At 41.7% G+C, this 20,021-nt stretch overlaps 1 protein-coding gene across 1 annotated transcript in view; it reads left to right on the forward strand.

The window, feature by feature from the left end:
* Window positions 1-9,870: 9,870 nt before the first annotated feature.
* The window catches only part of F12 (coagulation factor XII), a 49,067-nt gene continuing 38,916 nt past the window's right edge, over window positions 9,871-20,021 (forward strand). The window contains exons 1-3 of the mRNA XM_075209180.1: window positions 9,871-9,977; window positions 10,395-10,431; window positions 10,575-10,674. Of these exons, the coding sequence (XP_075065281.1) occupies window positions 9,918-9,977; window positions 10,395-10,431; window positions 10,575-10,674 (197 nt within the window). The 5' untranslated portion in view covers window positions 9,871-9,917. The remainder of the gene's footprint in view (window positions 9,978-10,394; window positions 10,432-10,574; window positions 10,675-20,021) is intronic.

Genomic DNA, 20,021 nt, shown 5'->3' on the forward strand with positions numbered 1-20,021 from the left:
GCGTGGTACCCCAGTGGAGGAAACTGATGGCGGCAGTAGCCACGGCGGTGGCCCAATTGACAACCAGGGACAAGGTGAACCAGACGCCCAGAACACAGCAAATGTTCCCAATGACAGTCTCCTTCCGCAGAGTGAACCAGTATCGCAAGTGCAGCATCGTGATGAGGGTACATTTTTGTACTAATGCAGCAGCTGGGGTCCCTGGGAGACAAACTAACTGAGGCAGAGCGGTTGCTTATTTTCAAGTTGTGGGGCAATCGGTGGGCACCACTGTGTCATCTGCTGCGCCCAGAATAGGCTCTCTCCACTAAATTTGATGACAATGTTGGAGATATTGATGCACATTTACAGGTGTTTGAAATGTCCTGTAGGTTCCATGACTTGCCCAAAAAGGAGTGTGTGAAGTATTTGGTGCCCACGCTAGAAGGTTGTGCAGTGGAAACCTATCGTGGAGTGGTCCCAGAGGACTGTGCAGACTACAATGTGGTAAAAAGGGTCCTCCTGAAGCTCTATCTTATTGCCCCGGAAACCTACCGGCAGAGGTTTTGGGACTTGGCTACAAGCACTCACATCAGCCATGAGGTATTTGCCAACCAATTATGGCAGTTGGCAATAAAATGGATTAATAGATCTGGGCCTGATTCATTACTAATCTTATCTGCCGTTTTTTGCGGATCTTACGAAAATTTTCTATGTGCATGCCCATGAAAGGGAGATAAGAAGGAAAATCCGTTGCGCAATTTTTTTAAGTTAAGATGAAAATTCTTCTTTACTGCACTTAAGAAGTTCTCCCAACACTTAAGAAAAAAGAGTTGGGAAAGGGAGGGGAATGGGCAGAGATTGGGCGGAGATTGTACTGACTTAAGACGAGTAGGCGTTTACCTCTGGATCTGTTGGATAGATAAGAAGAAATGCTCAGAGTTTTTTTTTATCTCTTTGCCTAAACTGAAGGAAGCTTTGGGTCATGTTTAAGTCCAAAGCAGCTATAGCAGCAGCGCTGAATAACGCCACTAAACTGTTCAAAAAGCATTGTTTGTGTAAAACACTCACAACTAAATATGCACAATGTACATCTTAATACACTTCACTTAAATTTATTTTATTTTATATTTATATCAAACATTAAACAATGTGTACTCTTTTTTAAAAAAAAAAAAACAACCATGGTGGTTGCACAGTTGTAATAATAAACGGCTAATAATAAATATTGAAGCCATAATAGCTTAATTTGTTAAAATTGTTCGTATAAATTGTGCAAACTTAATCGAAGCGTACTCTTGCATAAAGGACACATAGGAAATCCACACAAACATGGGGAGGATATTTCAACTCCACAGAGATAAGGGTGTGAGTTTTCAAACTCAGGTCCCCACTGTTGAAAGGTGGATTGTCTAACCATCATCATCACCATTTATTTATATAGCGCCACTAATTCCGCAGCGCTGTACAGAGAACTCATTGACGTCAGTCCCTGCCCCCTAACACACAGACACACACTAGGGTCAATTTTGTTAGCAGCCAATTAACCTACCAATATGTTTTTGGAGTGTGGGAGGAAACCGGAGCACCCAGAGGAAACCCACACAAACACGGGGAGAACATACAAACTCATTACAGATAAGGCCATGGTCAGGAATTGAACTTATGACCCCAGTGCTGTAAGGCAGAAGTGCTAACCATTACACCACCGTGCTGCCCAATAACCACTAAGCCAAAATGCAGAGAAAGAAAGAAATGCAGAGAAAGAAAGTCACTTGTTTGTTCAAAAGACCCCCCAAAAACATGTGGAGGAACCTGCAGCCTGTCCAAGTGGGACCCCTGCAGGGTGAAGGACTTAGAGACTCAAGGGCTTCAATCACTGTAGTGGGTGCCCGTCTTATCGATCCTGCCGCAGTTTTGCGGGGTTGAACTGCCAAAGTTACAGTGGCAGATGGACTGGAGAAGGAACTGCCTGTAGCAATGGTATATCTGGACTGGGAAGATGACCAGGAGTTGTGAGATGTTGCCGTTCTGAATGGCCTCCCAACCAATGTGATCTTGTGCAACGATGTTGGGGGGTGGAATTGTGAACGCATTTCTCAACTCTATTACCCGGAGCCAAGCTGCCAGACTACAGTCTTCAGGATCTACACCTGCACAACCCAACCCAAAGGAACAGACTACAGCTGCTAAAAGACAGCCATCACCTGCAACCACAGCTTCAGCCAGCCCAGAGGAAAAGACTCAAGCTGCTATTTCTTCAGGAAACAACCAGCCCTTTGCCTCTGGAAAGACTACGTCCCCTAGCAATGCAGAGGATGTTGTCTCTGGCCTATGTGATCTTGTGGGGGTGCGCGGTGATGCTCCTGCCCTTATCATTATGCCAGCTCCTGTGGTTAGTATACCTGACCACAGTGACCTTTCTTTGACAGACCCCAATTTGACTGACCCAAGTAACCCCATCATAGACCCCCCCTGCAGAGTGTCCTGACTTAGATGGTAGTGAGGGCAGCAGGAAAGAGTTCAGGGCAGCTCAGCTCTCTTGCTGAAAGGCATGAGGCGCCAAACTGGCAGCAGCCTTCCAGGTATGGAGGTGGGGAGAGTGACCTGGCGTAAAGGGTTGTTTTAACTTGTAGCTAGGAAGGTAGATGGGGATAGACCAGTCTGGGAACAAGTTCAACTGGTGGTACCATGGAGCTTTCGCGCAAAACTGATGTCAGTTGCCCACAAAATCCCTATGGATGGTCACCAGGAAAGAGACTGAACACTGAAGCACTTGACACAGAACTTTTTCTGGCTGGGAATGTCGGATGATGTCCAGACATACGAGTTATGTCTATTAAATAACGAGACTGTGATTCCACCTAGTAAACAAAGCAGTCAGAACCGGTTATAACTGCATATGTAGTAACCTTAAACCTGTCTGGACCTGCTTGACAAGCTGCAACACTCTATGACATTGAATTGATTGTGAGTCGCCATTTGGTTTGGTTGTGATTTCTGTAGAGTGACGAAAAAATGCAAAGTTTAAAAGTTATACAACGTGTCAATTTGAAATTTTTTAGTAAAATTACAGAAAACACCAACAGAATGTTTTCAAATGCTTACTACGGCCTATGGGAATGACTGTCTGTCTCGTGCCCGTGTGTTTGAGTGGCACAAAAGATTTAGTGAGGGATGTGAGAATGTCAAAGATGATGAACGCCCTGGGCTAGCTTGCACTTCAAGAAACGAAGAAAATCTAGAAAAAAATCAGTCAAATTGTTCGAAAAGACCGCTGACTCAGTGTTCGAATGATAGCTGAATCCGTGAACATTGACAAGGACACCATATGGAAAATTTTGCATGAGGATCTTAACATGACGAAAGTTTGTGCAAAGATGGTCCCAAGTGTTCTCGCACCAGAGCATAAAGAACGTCACAAGGAATGTTGTGTTGACATTCTGCAACAACTTGACAGAGATCCAAACCTGTTTCATAAAGTAATCGCTTATGATGATACCTGGATCTTCCAGTACGATCCTGAAACCAGAAGACAGTCAATGCACTGGAAAACATTGTCATCACCAAGAATGAAAAAAGCTTGTCAAAATTCAAAGCAATGCTCATTGGTTTTTGTTTTATATCAAGGGTGTAATTTTGGAAGAATGGGTTCCAGAAGGCACAACAGTTAATCAGCATTATTATAAGGAAATTTAGAAAAAGCTGAGAGAAAGAGTCAGAAAGAAATGGCCGCAACTGTGGAAAAATGGTTTCTTTAGCACCTTGCAATTTTTATCTTTCCCAAAAGTTAAATCAGTGCTTAAAGGGACACATTTTGAGTCAGTTGATGCTGTAAAGAAGAAAATGGCAGATATGTTGAAGCAAGTGACAGAAATTGATTTGCTCCATGCCCTGGACCAGTGGAAAACAAGACTACAGCGATGTATTAGTGCAAATGGGGAGTATATTGAAGGAGACAAACATTAAATTTATAATGCCAATAAATAAAGGTGAGTTATTTATTTAGTCCCGTTATTTAATAGACATACCTCGTACTGTAAGTCCTGTGATGTGTTTCAGCGGCTTGGGTGCCACAGTGCTCATTCTTCCCTCAGGTCCATGCCAATAGATGGGGAACCTTTTCAGCGAGTGGCTGTGGACAAAGTAGGTCCCCTGCCTGTTCCCTGTAGATCAGGGAAGAGGTACATCCTCACCGTGGTGAATTACTCTACCCGGTATCCAGAGGCTGTGGCTCTGTCCGCCATCACTGCAGAGAAGCTAGCGGATGCACTGCTAGGAGTGTTCAGTAGCGTAGGGTTCCCTAGTGAGATCCTAGCCGATCAAGGGACACAGTTCATGAGTGAACTAGTCCAGTGTTTCTGGGCAAAGTGCAGAGTGAGGCAACTCCGTACTGCCCCCTATCACCTCCAGACTAACGAACTGTGTAAGTCATTCATTGGCACATTGAAGCACATGCTACAGGCATTTGTAACTTGGGAGAGGGAGGACTTGGAATGCTATCTGTTGCACCTCCTGTTTGCTTATTGGGAAGTGCCGCAGGAGTCTACCAGTTTCTCCCCCTTTGACTACTATATGGCCGCAGAGTCCGTGGAACTCTTGACCTGTTCCGGGAGTTTTGGGAAGGGGAGCTACCCACCCAGGATGTCTCTGTGGTGGAGTATGTGTTAAAACTCACAGGGCGCACAGGACAGAGAATTTAAAGTAGTGCAGAAGGTACTTGTTCATATGTCCACACGTCAGAACAAGCTCCAGGCTACCTAGGCTGGATTGTACACTGTTTCAAAATGCCTAAGTGACATCACCTATGTGGTGTCATTTGATAGCACCAGTAGGCAACAGTGGACCTACCATGTGAACATGCTGAAGGCATACCATGAGCGTGTGGAGTCGTTCGCAGCGGTTTGCTGCTTACCGACTGAGGAACCCGGAAGTGATCCACTATCTGATCTCCTTGTGGATGCCAGAGGTGAAGGTGGTGTAGAGGAAGTGGGCTGGAATGAACAGTTGAGTGACCGCAAGAGGAAGCATCTTGAGGCTATCTGACTTCCACTATCTGACCTCCTCGTGGATGCCAGAGGTGAAGGTGGTGTAGAGGAAGTGGGCTAGAATGAGCAGTTGAGTGCCCGCAAGAGGGAGCAGCTTGAGGCAGTGCTGTGGACAGTTTAGTAGGAAGCCCGGCCGGACACCCTTGGTGTTGCAATATGTGGACATTGTTGAGCATTGGCCAATTAGGCAACCCGCTTATCAGGTCTCACCAGAGGCCAAGGAGTGCATATCCAGGGAGATGGGGGGGCTGCTTGAGCTAGGTTTGATCCAGCCATTGCGCACTCTATCTGCTTTCTACAGGGTGATTCAAAAGTCGCAGTACACCCTTTTGATTCAAAAACTCTACAGGAAATTGAATACTCCAGTAAGGTATGGGTGACGTGGTCTATCTTTTACGGTATGTACCAAGTATGGGCGCCATCTTGAAATCGGCCAATCAGCCCAATTCCTATAGAGTTTTTGAAATAAAAGGGTGTACTGCGACTTTTGAATCACCCTGTACATTGAAATGGTTCCCAAGAAGGACAAGACAACCCGGTTTTGCGTATATACTACCACCAGTTGAATAATGTGACCATGTCTGACGCCTACCCCTTGTCCTGTATTAATGCTTTGGTAGATTTGCTGGACAGAGTTCAGGGTTACCTAGAAGACATTTCCATTTTCAGTAAGATTTGGGAAGATAATCTGGACCAAGTATTGCTGGTGTTAGGGAAGATTGTGTTGGCGTGTCTGACTGTTAGGGCAGAAAAATGCCAGATGGGAATTTCAGAGGTACAGTACCTGGGTCATCAGGTGGAGAGAGGTAAGGTTAGGGTAAGGTTAGGTCAGAACTAGCTAAGGTAGACAATCCGAGACTGGCCCTAGCCCACGACTCAGTTACATGTACTGGCATTCTTTACGACTGCAAGGTACTACAGACGTTCTGTCCCAGACTTTAGTACTGTAGCAAAGTCCCTGACAAATCTCAGTAAGAAAAAACTCTCCAAAGTAGTGGACTGGACACCCGCTTGTAAGCTGGTATTTCAGTCATTAAATGATGCCCTGGTTCATACTCCAGTACTGTTGGTGCCCAGTTATGACAATAACTTTATTGTGCAAACTGATGCATCACAGTACGGGTCGAGAGCAGTACTTAGCCAGGTGGGGCCAGATGGGCAGGAGCACTCTGTAGCCCATTTCAGCAGAAAACTGCTGGACTGGGAGGTGGGGTATGCCACAATTGAAAAGGAATGATTGGGCAGTGAAAAACTTAAACCTTGCTTGTATAGATGACATTTTACTGTGGTGACTGATCATAGTCCTTTAAAGTGGTTATAACACAACTCGGGATAATGGTCGACTATTGAGATTGAGCCTTGCACTTCAAATTTATGACTTTCACATATTTCACAAGCAAGGAAAGGCTCACAGCAATGCAGATGGACTGTCTCGGCAGGAAGAGCCGGATCCCCTGGGTTGCCCCTGGTAACCAAAAGACAATGTGGGACCAGGAGCCAAGTAGTGGAACGTGGCCTGCTGGTAGCCCGCAAAGACAAGAGGGGGAGGAGTGTGACTGGATCACTTATAAATGACTTATTGTGATAATATATTAAAATTATAAGCAGAGTGTGCCAATGTATATAGTTAGAAAGGTACTGATTCTTGATACTGTGTATTAGAAATGTACTTATTTTTTATATTGTGTGTATTTTGGTATAGGAAATGCATTTATTGCTGAAACAGGGCCAAGAGAGGAAATTTGGTTTTGTTTCTGTAACTGTCTAAAGCAGGGTTTTCCAACCCGCGGCCCGCGGGCAGCATGCGGCCCAGCACGCCTGTAAATGTGGCCCAGAAGGAGTTTTAGTTGTGGCAAGGGGGCAGCACTGTTCATTGAAAAAAAAAAATCCTGCAAAAAAAAAGAAAAGAAAATACTTACCTTGCGGTCACGCGGTCACGTCAGCTGGTACTCCGACTCCCTCCCTTGTCTCCTCCTCCGTGCGGTGCTCACAGTGAATGTCGGGCGTGATGTCATCACGCCCAACATCCATTGCGGAGCGCAGCACAGAGGAGTCACCCGCGCGAGAAGAACAATCAGCAGCACAGAATTGGAGAAAAGAGAAGAGGACAGGAGAACAAGCCGATTGAAAGGTAAGTTAAGGGGATTTTTTTTTTTTATTTCAAGGGACGCTGACCAGTGAATAAAAGTCACCTGGTCCTGGAGCATCATGGACCTTATCTCCCTGCTACATACTTCTACTTGTAATACTAATGGGGCATTATATATTATTCTCTTTGGCCCATTATAAGTTGTTATCCCTTAACTAACAGTGGTGTAATTAGCAAAACGGGTCACAATTTGGGGTCACAGTGATGTATATGTCAGGTACCGCAGGCCTGTCAGGGCACCCTGATATACAATGCCTGGCTTAAATGCACTTTATTGATATTGCATCGAAACAATACAAAAAGTGATTATAGTATAATAACGAGAGGATTTTTTGAACGGGGCGACTGAAATGTAAGTATAGGGGGATTTGAAAATAAATATATATATATATATATATATATATATATATATATATATCACTTTTTTTCCCATATATATATATATGTTGACTATGTTTTCTATGGTTTTTTGGATGATCAGCTATCGTTATTGTTAGTGTATCTTATGTGCGTCCCAAACCAACTCGTCGTCTGCCAATGTGGCCCAGGGAAGCTAAAAGGTTGGACACCCCTGGTCTAAAGGCAGGTAAACTCATGATAATTAGACCTTTTCATCTTAGTGGCCAAGAAGTCTGTTTAGCCTGTATGCAGAGGCAGGGGGGTGCTGCCCTTTTGTCTTGTGTGGGTTTTCATCCAGCATCTCAGATCCTGTCCGAATAATGCAACCAGCAAGTTTTTGGTTAACAGAGTAGTGTAAATTTTGTTAACTTTGCATTGCATTTAAATCTATGTTTTGGGAAACATATTGCATCCTGATACTAAAAGTAGCTAAGACGTGGCAGAGCCATCCTGGATCAGGGAGCTGGCTTACCCCCTGCCAGGATTTGTATCAGAATCTGTATAAAAAGGAGAACTGTTGACCATATAATTTATTATACCATCTGTACCTTCCTTCCTGTAAATTCCTGTGACCTGCAGATAAGACCCAAATCTAATCCGTCCTCCGGCTGTTCTGAGATTGGACCCAGCATTCCAGTACCAACACTTTGCCTGCTACCTGCAGCTCTGGCCAGTGTAATAGGCTGGACGGGAACCATCCACAGCAACCCTGATCTGAAGGCAAGAGGTCAGGTATACCAGCCCAGGAGTACCAGCAAGGAGGTATCCTAGCAGCGAGATTTACACAGAAGGAAGCGGTTCTAGGTACTGGTGTAGGAACCAGGTGGTGGCAGCATCGTAAGCCCCTCCTACTGCGGATAGCCGGCGCAATTTGTGTGAAAAGAAGGGGACGGTGACAAAGTAAGCCCCGCTAGTCCCCAGCAACAACAGACAGGGTGGCATAGGCGGTCCTTCCTGTCACAAGGCCTCAGTGTCAAATGTAACAGCAATCAAAGAGGAGAGAGGGTATTTTAGCAGTGTGGTGTGTGACAGCGGAGAAGCTGGCAAGACCATTGGGAACCTCTGCTAGTCACACTGGGTAGGAATGTATATGGTGCCAACACTGCTTTTTTTTAAAAAAAAGGTGCCGGAACTCACATCTTGTTAATGTTTCATAAATAAATAAATAAATATATATATATATATATATATATATATATATATATATATATATATATACCTTTCTACCCTGGTCTCAGAGATAACGATTTCCTATATCACAATATACAAAAAAATAAGCGCACGTGCAATTACATAAATAAGAGCCCTGCGCTATTTGCTTTAAATAAATTTTTACCAAATGTTATTTAATAGTGATCCAGTCACAGTCTGTGAATGATCTTAATTAGTATTTTATTACTGTTACAGTTTGAAGCATATAATTTTTTATTAATTTGTATATGTGGTGGGATAAAATTATATACAGTATAGGCAGCTCTCACAGCCACTTCATCCTCTAGACATAAGCACTGATACATATCATCATCAGCTATTAATATAGCACCACTAATTCTGCAGCGCTGTACAGAGAACTCACATCAGCTTACAGTCTAAATTCCCTATCATACACACAGACTGAGAAAGACAAAAGTCATTTTTAATAGCAGCCAATAAACCTATTAGTTTTTGGAGTGTGGGAGGAAACTGATGCACCTGGAAGAAACCCACACAAATACTGGGAGTAAATACAAACTGCACACAGATAAGGCCATGGTCAGGAATTGAACTTATGACCCCAGTGCTGTGAGGGAGAAGTGCTAACCACTAAGCCACCATGCTGCCCACATATGACATTTATATTGTAAATTTAGATCCCCATTTAGAGTAAGGAGCAAGCAAATACAACTAAATTGCAATGGAAAAATACTGCCTCCTTTTGCATGCAGCACACAAGTAAGGTCCTGTGTTCGCAAAAACACTCAGCCACAAGATATTTTGTGCTGTGCACCACTTACTGGCCCTGAAGGTGTGCTATCTGAATATACAAGACAAGCTTATATAAAAGTCAGACTATTCAGAGTCAGTTGGAATGAATTTGGTGCAGTAGTTACAGTCGGTGAAACTGTATAATCTCATATAGTATGTTGCATATTATAAATGCATCCATATTTTTAAATTGTTGCACGTTATTGACAGATGAAGCTGACAGGCTGACCCCCACCCCCACACACATATCTGCAGCGTGAAGCAGAGGTAAAGGTTGAATGACCTTTGTTTTAGCCAAAAGCAGTTTAGGTTTCCTACAAAAAAACTCTAACCTTTGTCTTTTCCCTACAAGCCTAGTAACTTTTTGTGTAGACACCATGAAGCATCTCTTGCTGCTCTGCTTGCTTGTTGTGCTGGTTATTGTGCAGGCCAAACCAGTAAGTATTTTCTAATAGTAATACTACAAGTGTATAACAGTTAGTGCTAGTCAGTGATATGTCATCCTAGGTGTACGTTAGAAGCAGCTAACCGATTGTTAGCTATAATTCACTCGATGCTTAGTGAGAAAATGGCAGAGGTGACCTCTTTTGGTATATTGTAGGATGTGACAGATAAATATACAACTACAGATCAGACATTCAGTAAAGGGTACTGCAAGGGATTAGATAAAGTCTATGCTATACTTCCAATTTAGTGTAAATGTATCTTAATACTAACTAAATGAACATGGATGATGAGCGGGTTTGAATGAGTAGAAGCCAAGGCATTCTCTGATACAGAGCTCCGTCTAATGTAGTTGTCTGTTAAGGATTCATTCTAAGTCTTTGATGTTTATAAGGTATTTGTTATTACAGAGAAACAAAGAAAGGCAAAGACAGAGATCTGGGTCAGGTGAGACAAAGTTTATTTTTTCTTGCTATAGCTTCTTGTTGCCTTACCTTTTGATCTTCATAAAGTGTCTTCTATGTGAAAGTCTTTGACATAATCTTGTTGCAAAAAGAATATATTTCAGCATCCTCTTGTATAACCCTCAGTTGTAACAGAGAGCGGCCAGCTGTGTCATTTCCCTTTTTATCATGCCCGAATGCTACACTACTCTTGTATTAGAAGAGGAAAGCACGGTCACAAACCATGGTAAGGCTGTACATCCTTATATAAGTTATTATACAGCATACTACTATCTACTCATTGTATTCCTTTTCAGGCGGAAACCTTTCACCTGTTCTCAGTCTTCTACTCTAAGTCTTCTACTTAAACTCTTGCTACTTCTTTCTTTACTTTGCTATAGCAAATACCAGCAACAGAACACATGCCTCTTCAGTGTCAATAAAGCTTACCAGTGTTAAACAATGTCCATTAATCCATCGAATATGCTGCCAAAATGAGTCACTGATAGCTCTGTGGACAACTGCATCAGTTATACACCCCAAAAGTCAGCTACAATGCTATTAAATTGTAAGCTCCTAAGAACAGGGTCTTCTTTACCTTTTGTCTCATTGAAGGTCCATGACATGGTTTTCCTTACATATGATATCACTGTTTTGTACTCTGCAGTATTGTAGAATTTATTGGATTAATAAAATATTAATGTTATTAATGTAATTAATGTTATAGTGTAATTAATATTATTAAATGTTATTAACTATTCTTTATGACACTTCATTACATTATTATATTGTCTATAAATAAGATAATGTGACTTTAGCTTTACTACTAACACTGTCAGTCCCCATCTCTAAGCTATCATTATGCTTAAGTACACACAGTTGTACGCCTGTCTTATGCCTGCTACAAATACTACTGCTTTTGAATTGAACGCATCTAGATACATGCCCGACTCCACCTAAACACATAAGTAAACAATTATTTCATATCATACACACATAAGTACACTATTTTTGCTTTTGTAGCCAAATGAGTACAACTGTAAACCAGGCATCCAACTCTAAATATGACCCAATGTTTGCTTGGGACCCAGGTCTTGTGACTGCTAAATAACCACAAGTCATTACCCCTCCATCACCGTGCATAATGGTTGGTATTAGGTTCTTGTGGATAATACACTATATTTTCCTTTCCCCAAATATGGCATTGTACATTAAGACGGAAAAAGTCCTGAGCTGGTCAGGAGATATTGTTCCAGAAGTCATATTTTGTTCAGAAGCAACATTATAAACCTAAGCTGTACTTCAATATTATTACTATTTTTTTTAAAGGACAGATCTCCTGGTTACTCTTCCATGAGAGCCATATTTGTTCAGTTTTTTTATGATGCTACAGTCATTAACTTTAGCATTTAATGTGTTGGCAGAGGCTTGTATATCCCTTGGTGTCGCTTTAGAGTTCATTGCAATTTCCCAGATCTTCATACGGTCTCATCTTTGGGTAAATTTCTTCTGTCTACAGTTTTCTCCATTTGTAAATGATCTTTCTCACTGTAAAATGATGGACTTTAATTTTTGTTTTTGTTTTGGAAATGGTCTTGTAATATTTTCCAGACTGATGCAGAGCAACAATTGCTTCCATTAGTTCATTGCAGATATCATTTTCCTTGAATACTTCAGACTGAACTTTCAAAGGTTCTACTTTTATATAGAGGTGGTAACACTTCCTGATGACCAAATAATGCAGTACACATGACTAGCACCCCTGGCTCAAATGATCTTCTTTATTTGCATGATAGTAAAGAGCATACTTACTTATTCAATACATTACTTCTTCATATTCGCTTATTTTTTGTTAAAAATAATGACACAAAGTAATATCTTCTATAGGTTATTTGTCACATGAGATTACATTATCACATTTTAGGTCTTGGTGAGGACAATATGATTGTTAATTATGTATCGATATGTAAAAACACAGATTTGAAAGATGATGTTTTGTCTTTTCATATGACTGTATATCCATGAAAATAACCCCTTCATAAAAGACAAATTGATTTCATTCTCAATGTGCTTTTCAGTGTCGTTCCTTCCTCCAAAGTACAGCACATGATTCCAGTAATGTAATAAAACTATTATACTTTTTTTAGCTTTATTAAAAGCCTGCACATGAGACATGTGGAAAATGCAACCGATTTAAATCAACTGATGATCGTGTTTACAACATGTCTTTGTTATATCATATTACTAGAGTTCTGTGCTGTACTCTGTAGGAGGGAAACACACAGAATTATTGCTCCAGTACATTTACACATTGTACATTGTACATTTGTGTACAATTTGTTTCCTGTGTTGCATATACCATACCTCCCAACATTTGGGTATACAGCATCGTGACAGGCGGTATGACCACATCACAATGGAGGCATGTCTACACTTGGGGGTGTGTCTAGCGCTTTTGAATTGTCCTGTACTCTGCTCCCCTCCAAACACCTCCATTGCGCGTGTAGCATCAATTCGCCATTGCTCGGCAATGAATGAGATATATCTCCTACTTTTCCCACCAGCCTCAAATCGGGACTGCCCCACATAAATCGGTGGATGGTTGGGAGGTATGACATATTATATAGATATTTTTTGTGAAAAGTTAGGTACAGCTGGTATTTAACGTACGTAGCAGTGTCATATTAATAACACATGGGTTGCATTTACAACCATGGTGCAAAAGTACAGTCGCCCATCCCAACCATTAAAAAGTTGTATTTATTTAGTCTAATTTAAGCTTATTGCTGATAGGTTGCAATGTTTTTTAGTACATTTGTACTATATGAGGAAATGAAACCAATGGGTCTATTACTATTGGGGGCGATAACAAAGTTTTTGTACAGCCGCTTATCGCAGTGATAGAAAATCAGTAATCAGTAAAAAATGTTTTTTAAAAAATAAAGCATTTCTTAGTTTCTTCCAAAGGCTGGAGGACATTTCCTCTGCTAATGCTTTCCTGAGATGGTGATAGCGAAAGGAGGATTATGACAGTACATGTACAGTGGCGATCCTTGTTAAATAGGCGTCCCCAGAAGTCCTATCAACGGCCCAAAATTTTTTTTTGCCAGAGATAGGGCTTTTCACAGGTTAATAAATAGACTCCCAAATGTCTTATTAATAAAGTTTAGAAAAACCCCTCATTTTGCATATGTGCACATTCTTAGTTCTAATGTCAATATAGATATATTGAAGCGACCTGAAGGATAAAGTATTCACATTTCAATACCCTGTCCTTGTGTGTGTGCAAGGGTCAGCACGGTGGCGAAGTGGTTAGCACCTCTGCCTTACAGCGTTGGGGTCATGAGTTCAATTCCCAACCATGGCCTTATCTTTGTGGAGTTTGTATGTTCTCCCCGTGTTTGCGTGGGTTTCCTCCGGGTGCTCCGGTTTCCTCCCACACTCCAAAAACATACTAGTAGGTTAATTGGCTGCTATCAAAAATTTATCCTAATTCTCTCTCTGTCTGTGTGTGTATATTAGGGAATTTAGACTGTAAGCCCCAATGGAGCAGGGACTGAAGTGATTGAGTTCTCTGTACAGCGCTGCAGAATCAGTGGTGCTATTTAAATAAATGGTGATGATGATGAAGGGTCATTTGATTAAAGCTGATCTAAAACTTGTACTAGCTATTGATGTTATGTGAGGACACCGGGATTGGAACCAAAGCTCACTAGATACCCGGTCTTCTAGGTTCACAGGTCACACAGGTAAAGAGATAATAATGCCTTTTATTAAACAAAGTGCACACACTTAGTAAAATACAACAGTGCTCCCCAGGGAGAAACTTGTTCCCCGACCAAATATAGCAAGTGTCAGAAAATCACCAGTGCAAGTAAAAACTCCCCAACAAAGTCCCCAGCAGGTTACCTCCCAGCACTGAGTCCTAGCAGGCCCAAACACCTGGTAATAAAATCCACATGTGACAATCCAAGTTGGCCAGGGGTTCTGATTCGTAAAGTGGGTCTGTATATCTTGCTGATCCCAGCTGCTCTGCCAACTCTCCACCAGCTTGGTGGGACCCTGGGTATTGGGTATTAGTCTCACCACAGATGTAGGCTCACCAATTCCCCAGAATCTGTGAGTGTCTCCCGATGGAGTGGTGACAGAATCAGTCCTAGAGGTACACTGTCCAATCTGTCTCAAGAAGCTCCTGCTTCAAGCATTCCTTTCTGGCCCAGATAGAATAAGGTTACTCTCAATCAGTCCAAGTCCTTGCTGTCTCAAGATTCTCCAACACCACCCCCTCCCCAGACATCTCCTTGTTGTCCCTTCTCACAAGACACCCGATCCTGGCCACCTCCCTGGGTCAAACCCCAGCTCATTGTACTCTTGTGATTAGTGGTGTGAAGAGTTTGGGTGGTAACAGGGGTGGAAATAGAGCATGACATTAGTGGTCTCCCACCTGCAGTGATGGTGCCAATCAGACTGTGTTGAAGAGTTGCTGGAAAAATAGTTAGCAAACAGGGAGAGTCCACCTCCTGATCTTAGATAAGGTCTTGACCCTCCTCTTTTTAACCCCTTCCACTCTTTTTTGAGGTCACAGGGTCCACAGCTGTTTCACACTTCCTGTGAGCTGCCTCCTCCCTCCCTCTCCGGACACCACAGCAATAGCAGATCTGGCCACCGGGCGGCATTTAATAACAAAGTGGACCACGGTTGTTCGATTGGCCCACTGATGACAGACCGGGTTGACACGATATTCCCAATATAAGGCCCGGGACTGTCACATGTTATTAGTAGATTAGCCCTGTCTATTTTGGCCCAAGTTTACACAAGGAAAAATTATGAAACGTGGCTATTTCACTCTTCTCTTTCAAAAGTAATTAAGCAAGTATGTAATATCTACACATAAAATGTGTTCTAGACGTGTGTTGCTGGGACTGTATGTGATCATTCTTGAAGACATAGTCTCTTTTTTCAGTACTCCGCTCCTGGAATCCTGATGTAGAGGCATTTAGACTGTGTGATTAACTCCCCTGTCTCAATGATTGGATGCAAGCAGTAGGGGAGAGCCCAAAGGGGTATGATGCAGCCTGCATGTGTCCTCTTCTACCAGGACCAGTGGCGGAACTACCATTGGTGTAGCAGGTGCGGTGCAACGGGGCCCATGCACACGGAACTAACGAGCTGTGGGTCTCAGTTCTTTCTTTCCCGCTTCCCTACATCGGGGCCCCCAGCTCGCTAGTTCCGCCTCTGATTAGGAGTTCACTTTTTTCTCTGATAAAAGTATATATTAAAATAATCATATTTAGATATCATCTTGTCTGTTTAGTGCTTAGAAGGTTTCATTTTTGAGAATTGGTTGGAACGAACCTTAAGCCACAAACTTAGAAGGGTAAGAGGACAAGTAATCTGGTCTGATTTTTATCCTGGAGCTCTTAGTGCTCCATCCTTTGTTATTGCACAGTGAGCGTCTGTTTGTGCTGCTTTGCATGTTGCAACAAACTAGTGTGAGTATATGCATGCAAGTACTGTATACATAACCTGGATAACACAGAATTAACTCATGTGGGTAAATGTATCAAATCTTCTAAAAAGGAAAAGAGGAGGTGTTTACAGCTATGGGAAACACCTCCTCTTTTCCTTTTTAGAAGCAATCAATCAGATTCTAGCTATTATTTAGTACATTCTAGAGAATGGTAGCTAGAATCTGTGTGGCTGCTATGGGAAACACCTCCTCTTTTCTTTTTTAGAAGGTGTGTATTTATCATATAGACTAAGTAGGCATATGCCTGAACCAGCACAATTTTTATTTACTTTTTGTGTGTGTGTGTTTGCTGCTTGTCCTTTCCTAAACTTATTTTTTCTATGTAAAATAATAAAGGAAGAGGTGATCATAAGCATATGGGGCTCACTTTTACTATTACTGTTCCATATATTCTGGTTTTCCCAGAAGAATCCCTTTTCCCGCAAGCAGAACTCAGGTTGGTCAGACTCACATTTTGAATTCTAATCGCCTAATTTTTCTTTGCTAATGAAAGATAATTAACTAACATATTGTGCTGTATGTCAAATATGATTTTCCCTGTACTATGCAAGAAAAAAGTGCCTCTCAGCATCTCCCTCCACCTAAACAGAGACCTAATGTGCTTAATATTAAATTTTTGTTTATTAATATTATTATTAAAATTTTGTTTGAGAAATCGTGACATTAATCAGACCTGTAACATAGACATAGACCTGTAAGCCTGACATCAATAGTGGGAAAACTACTGGAAGGTATTTTAAGGGACAGTATTCAGGATTACTTGGTACACAATAAAATTATTATTGGGAATCAACATGGATTTGTGAGGGATAGGTCATGTCAAACTAATCTAATTAGTTTCTACGAGGAAGTTAGTGGGAACTTAGACCAGGGCAGCACAGTAGATGTGGTCTACTTAGATTTTGCAAAGGCCTTTGATACAGTGCAACACAAGAGGTTGGTTTACAAAATAAGGGAACTGGGTCTAGGAATCAACATTTGTACTTGGATCGAAAACTGGTTAGAGAATAGGGAACAGAGAGTTGTGATAAATGGAACATTTTCTAATTGGTCAAAAGTCTTAAGTGGAGTACCTCAAGGTTCCGTGCTGGGGCCACTCCTTTTTAATATATTTATTAATGACCTTGGTGATGGATTAGAGAGTAAAGTTTCTATTTTTGCAGATGACACTAAAATCTGTAAGGTAATAAAATCAGAGCAAGATGTAGCTTCTCTACAGAGGGACTTAAATAAACTGGAGGATTGGGCGGCCAAATGTAATATGAGTTTTAACACAGATAAATGTAAGGTTATGCATTCAGGGATCAAAAACAAGAACGCAATCTATAAATTAAATGGAATTAATTTAGGAGAAACTATAATGGAAAAGGATTTGGGAGTGCTCATAGACAGTAGACTTAGCAATAGTGCTCAATGTCAAGCAGCAGCTGCAAGGGCAAACATTGGCATGCATAAAAAGGGGCGTAGATGCAAGGGAAGACAGTGTAATTTTGCCACTGTATAAATCGTTGGTAAGACCTCATCTTGAATATGCGGTACAGTTCTGGGCACCACTCTATAAAAAAGATAATTTGGAACTAGAAGGGTTCAGAGAAGGGAGACAAAATTTATAAAGGGTATGGAGTCATTAAGTTATGAGGAAAGGTTAGCCAGTTTAGGCATGTTTACTTTAGAAAAGAGGTGTCTAAGGGGAGATATGATTACTATGTACAAATACATTAGGGGTCAATACAGAGAACTTTCATGGGAACTTTTTACCCCAAGGACCATACATAGAACACGTGGTTACCCCCTAAGGTTAGAGGAGAGGAAATTTCACAACCAGCAAAGGAAGGGATTCTTTACAGTAAGAGCAGTCAAGATATGGAATTCATTGCCAGGGAAGGTTGTGATGGCAGATTCAATAGATATGTTTAAGAAAGGGTTAGACAATTTTTTAACGGAAAGGTGTATCCAGGGATACGACCGTTAATTAAAATGTAGGATTGTAGTGGATATAGGGTATAAATAGGACTGCAATATTGAGTCTGGGGGGATTTTCACAATTGAAACAGATTGGCGGTTGCTTACTCTGGATGAATTTCAAATATAAGTGAGGGATCGCAGGAGATCCAAAATAGGTTGAACTTGATGGACTGGTGTCTTTTTTCAACCTCATCAACTATGTTACTATGTTACTATGTAATCCTTCCCCTCCACACACACATAAAAATCCTTCACTTGTTCCAGCACAAAGTGAGATCAACGAGCTCCATCTGGGAAGTGCAGCATGGAACTTCGATTGAACAGTTGTGTCTGGCAGCAACCTGGTCCCCCATCCATACATCAAATTCTGCAGGTTCAACGTCTTTTATCTTTTAAGATGCTAGCTTTGGATGAAAAGTTTTGTGCACACTTTTGTTAGTGTATAAGAGCGCCTTCGTGCAGTCCCCTTGCTGCGTTGCTAGGGCAACCACAGCACGATCCCTAGTGGTCTAGTGAGGAAACAAGAAGTGTATATATATCCATCGAAGTCTGGTAGATGGTGCCCGGAGGCTCCCCACTACTTATGTATACATAAAGGAGGAGTCTGTATGCCCACAAGTGATTCCTGCACGGATGTGCAGAGTGTATAGGGACACTCCCATTACCAACCTGCCTGCATCCATATCTCATAGTTGCCTACTCTCCCGGAATGTTCAGGAGACTCCCGCAGTGGTTGGTGAAGGGGTATAGTAGGGGAGGAGCTTACATTCAAAGAAGTTTACAGTTTAGAATTAGTGCGTACTCCAGCACCCTCTCTATCCCAAGGTTAAGTAGTGCCTCCCAAATGCAATCAGAGAAATAAAGTTAAAAATCCTGGTATATCCACTGAATCTACCCATTTATACACTAGGCTTATATAAGCCATCTATTGAGCTGCGAAAATATATAAAGAAGAAAATTATGTATATAGATAATGCACTTTCATATGTGATAGACAAGCTTACACAGCACACAATGAGCCATACTAATAGGAATGAAGACTTCTAAATACAGCTGGTTCTGAAACGCTCGGTCTCTTCACTATTAATGTCTCTGTAATTTGCTTCATAGAGAGGATTCTAGACATGTCATTTCCTAACATAATACATAGGTGTATAATTTGCATTGAGCTATGGCAACCAGTCAGCAATGAGCTTTTATCTGTCCTGTCAGTAAGACAGTTAAAGCAAGTGTTGGTAGGGTTTAGCCAAGTTGTAAAGTTTTTTAAATAGGGGCACATTTCTGCTAAACATATGACAGACAATACTGTCTTGGTCAAATCCGAAGCACTTTAAATCGATCAACACCTTTTTACTGGAATTGATTATAACATACAAGTTAACCCGTGCATGATACTCATGCATTCTAGTCAAATCAAGCTACTTAAGGTGTTAAAAAGGTTCTTGTCATCTTCATCGCCACACACACACGCTGCTAGGCTTTTATATATTAGTTAATGCTAAGAATTTAGTAGGTCAGTGTAGTATATAATAGAGATGAGCGCACTCAGATTTCTTGAATCCGAGCCCACCCGAACGTTTCCGATCCGAGCCGGATCCGAGACAGATCCGGGTATTGGCGCCAAATGAAAACCTGAAACCGAGGCTCGGAGTCATAATCCCGCTGTCGGATCTCGCGATACTCGGATCCTATAAATTCCCCGCTAGTCGCCGCCATCTTCACTCGGGCATTGATCAGGGTAGAGGGAGGGTGTGTTAGGTGGTCCTCTGTCCTGGTAGATCTTGTGCTGATCTGTTTAGTTCTGTGCTGTGCTGTGCTGTGCTGTGTTCTGCAGTATCAGTCCAGTGGTGCTGTGTGTTGTGCTCTGTCAATTTTCAGTTCAGTGGTGCTGCTGGGTCCTGTGCTGTGTCCTGTTCAGTCCAGTGGTCCTGTGTCCTGTGCTCTGTCCTAAGGGCATAGTTATTTCCCCATTATTCCCCATTTTCAAAAAAATTAAAAAAAAGTTATAAAAAAAAATAAAAAAAAAATAATAAAAAAAAAATTAATTACAACAAAATTTGCAAAACCAATCCTGCAGTATAAGTCCATTGGTACTGCAA

Source organism: Mixophyes fleayi, chromosome 4, assembly GCF_038048845.1.
Source record: "Mixophyes fleayi isolate aMixFle1 chromosome 4, aMixFle1.hap1, whole genome shotgun sequence".
NCBI lineage: Eukaryota > Metazoa > Chordata > Amphibia > Anura > Limnodynastidae > Mixophyes > Mixophyes fleayi.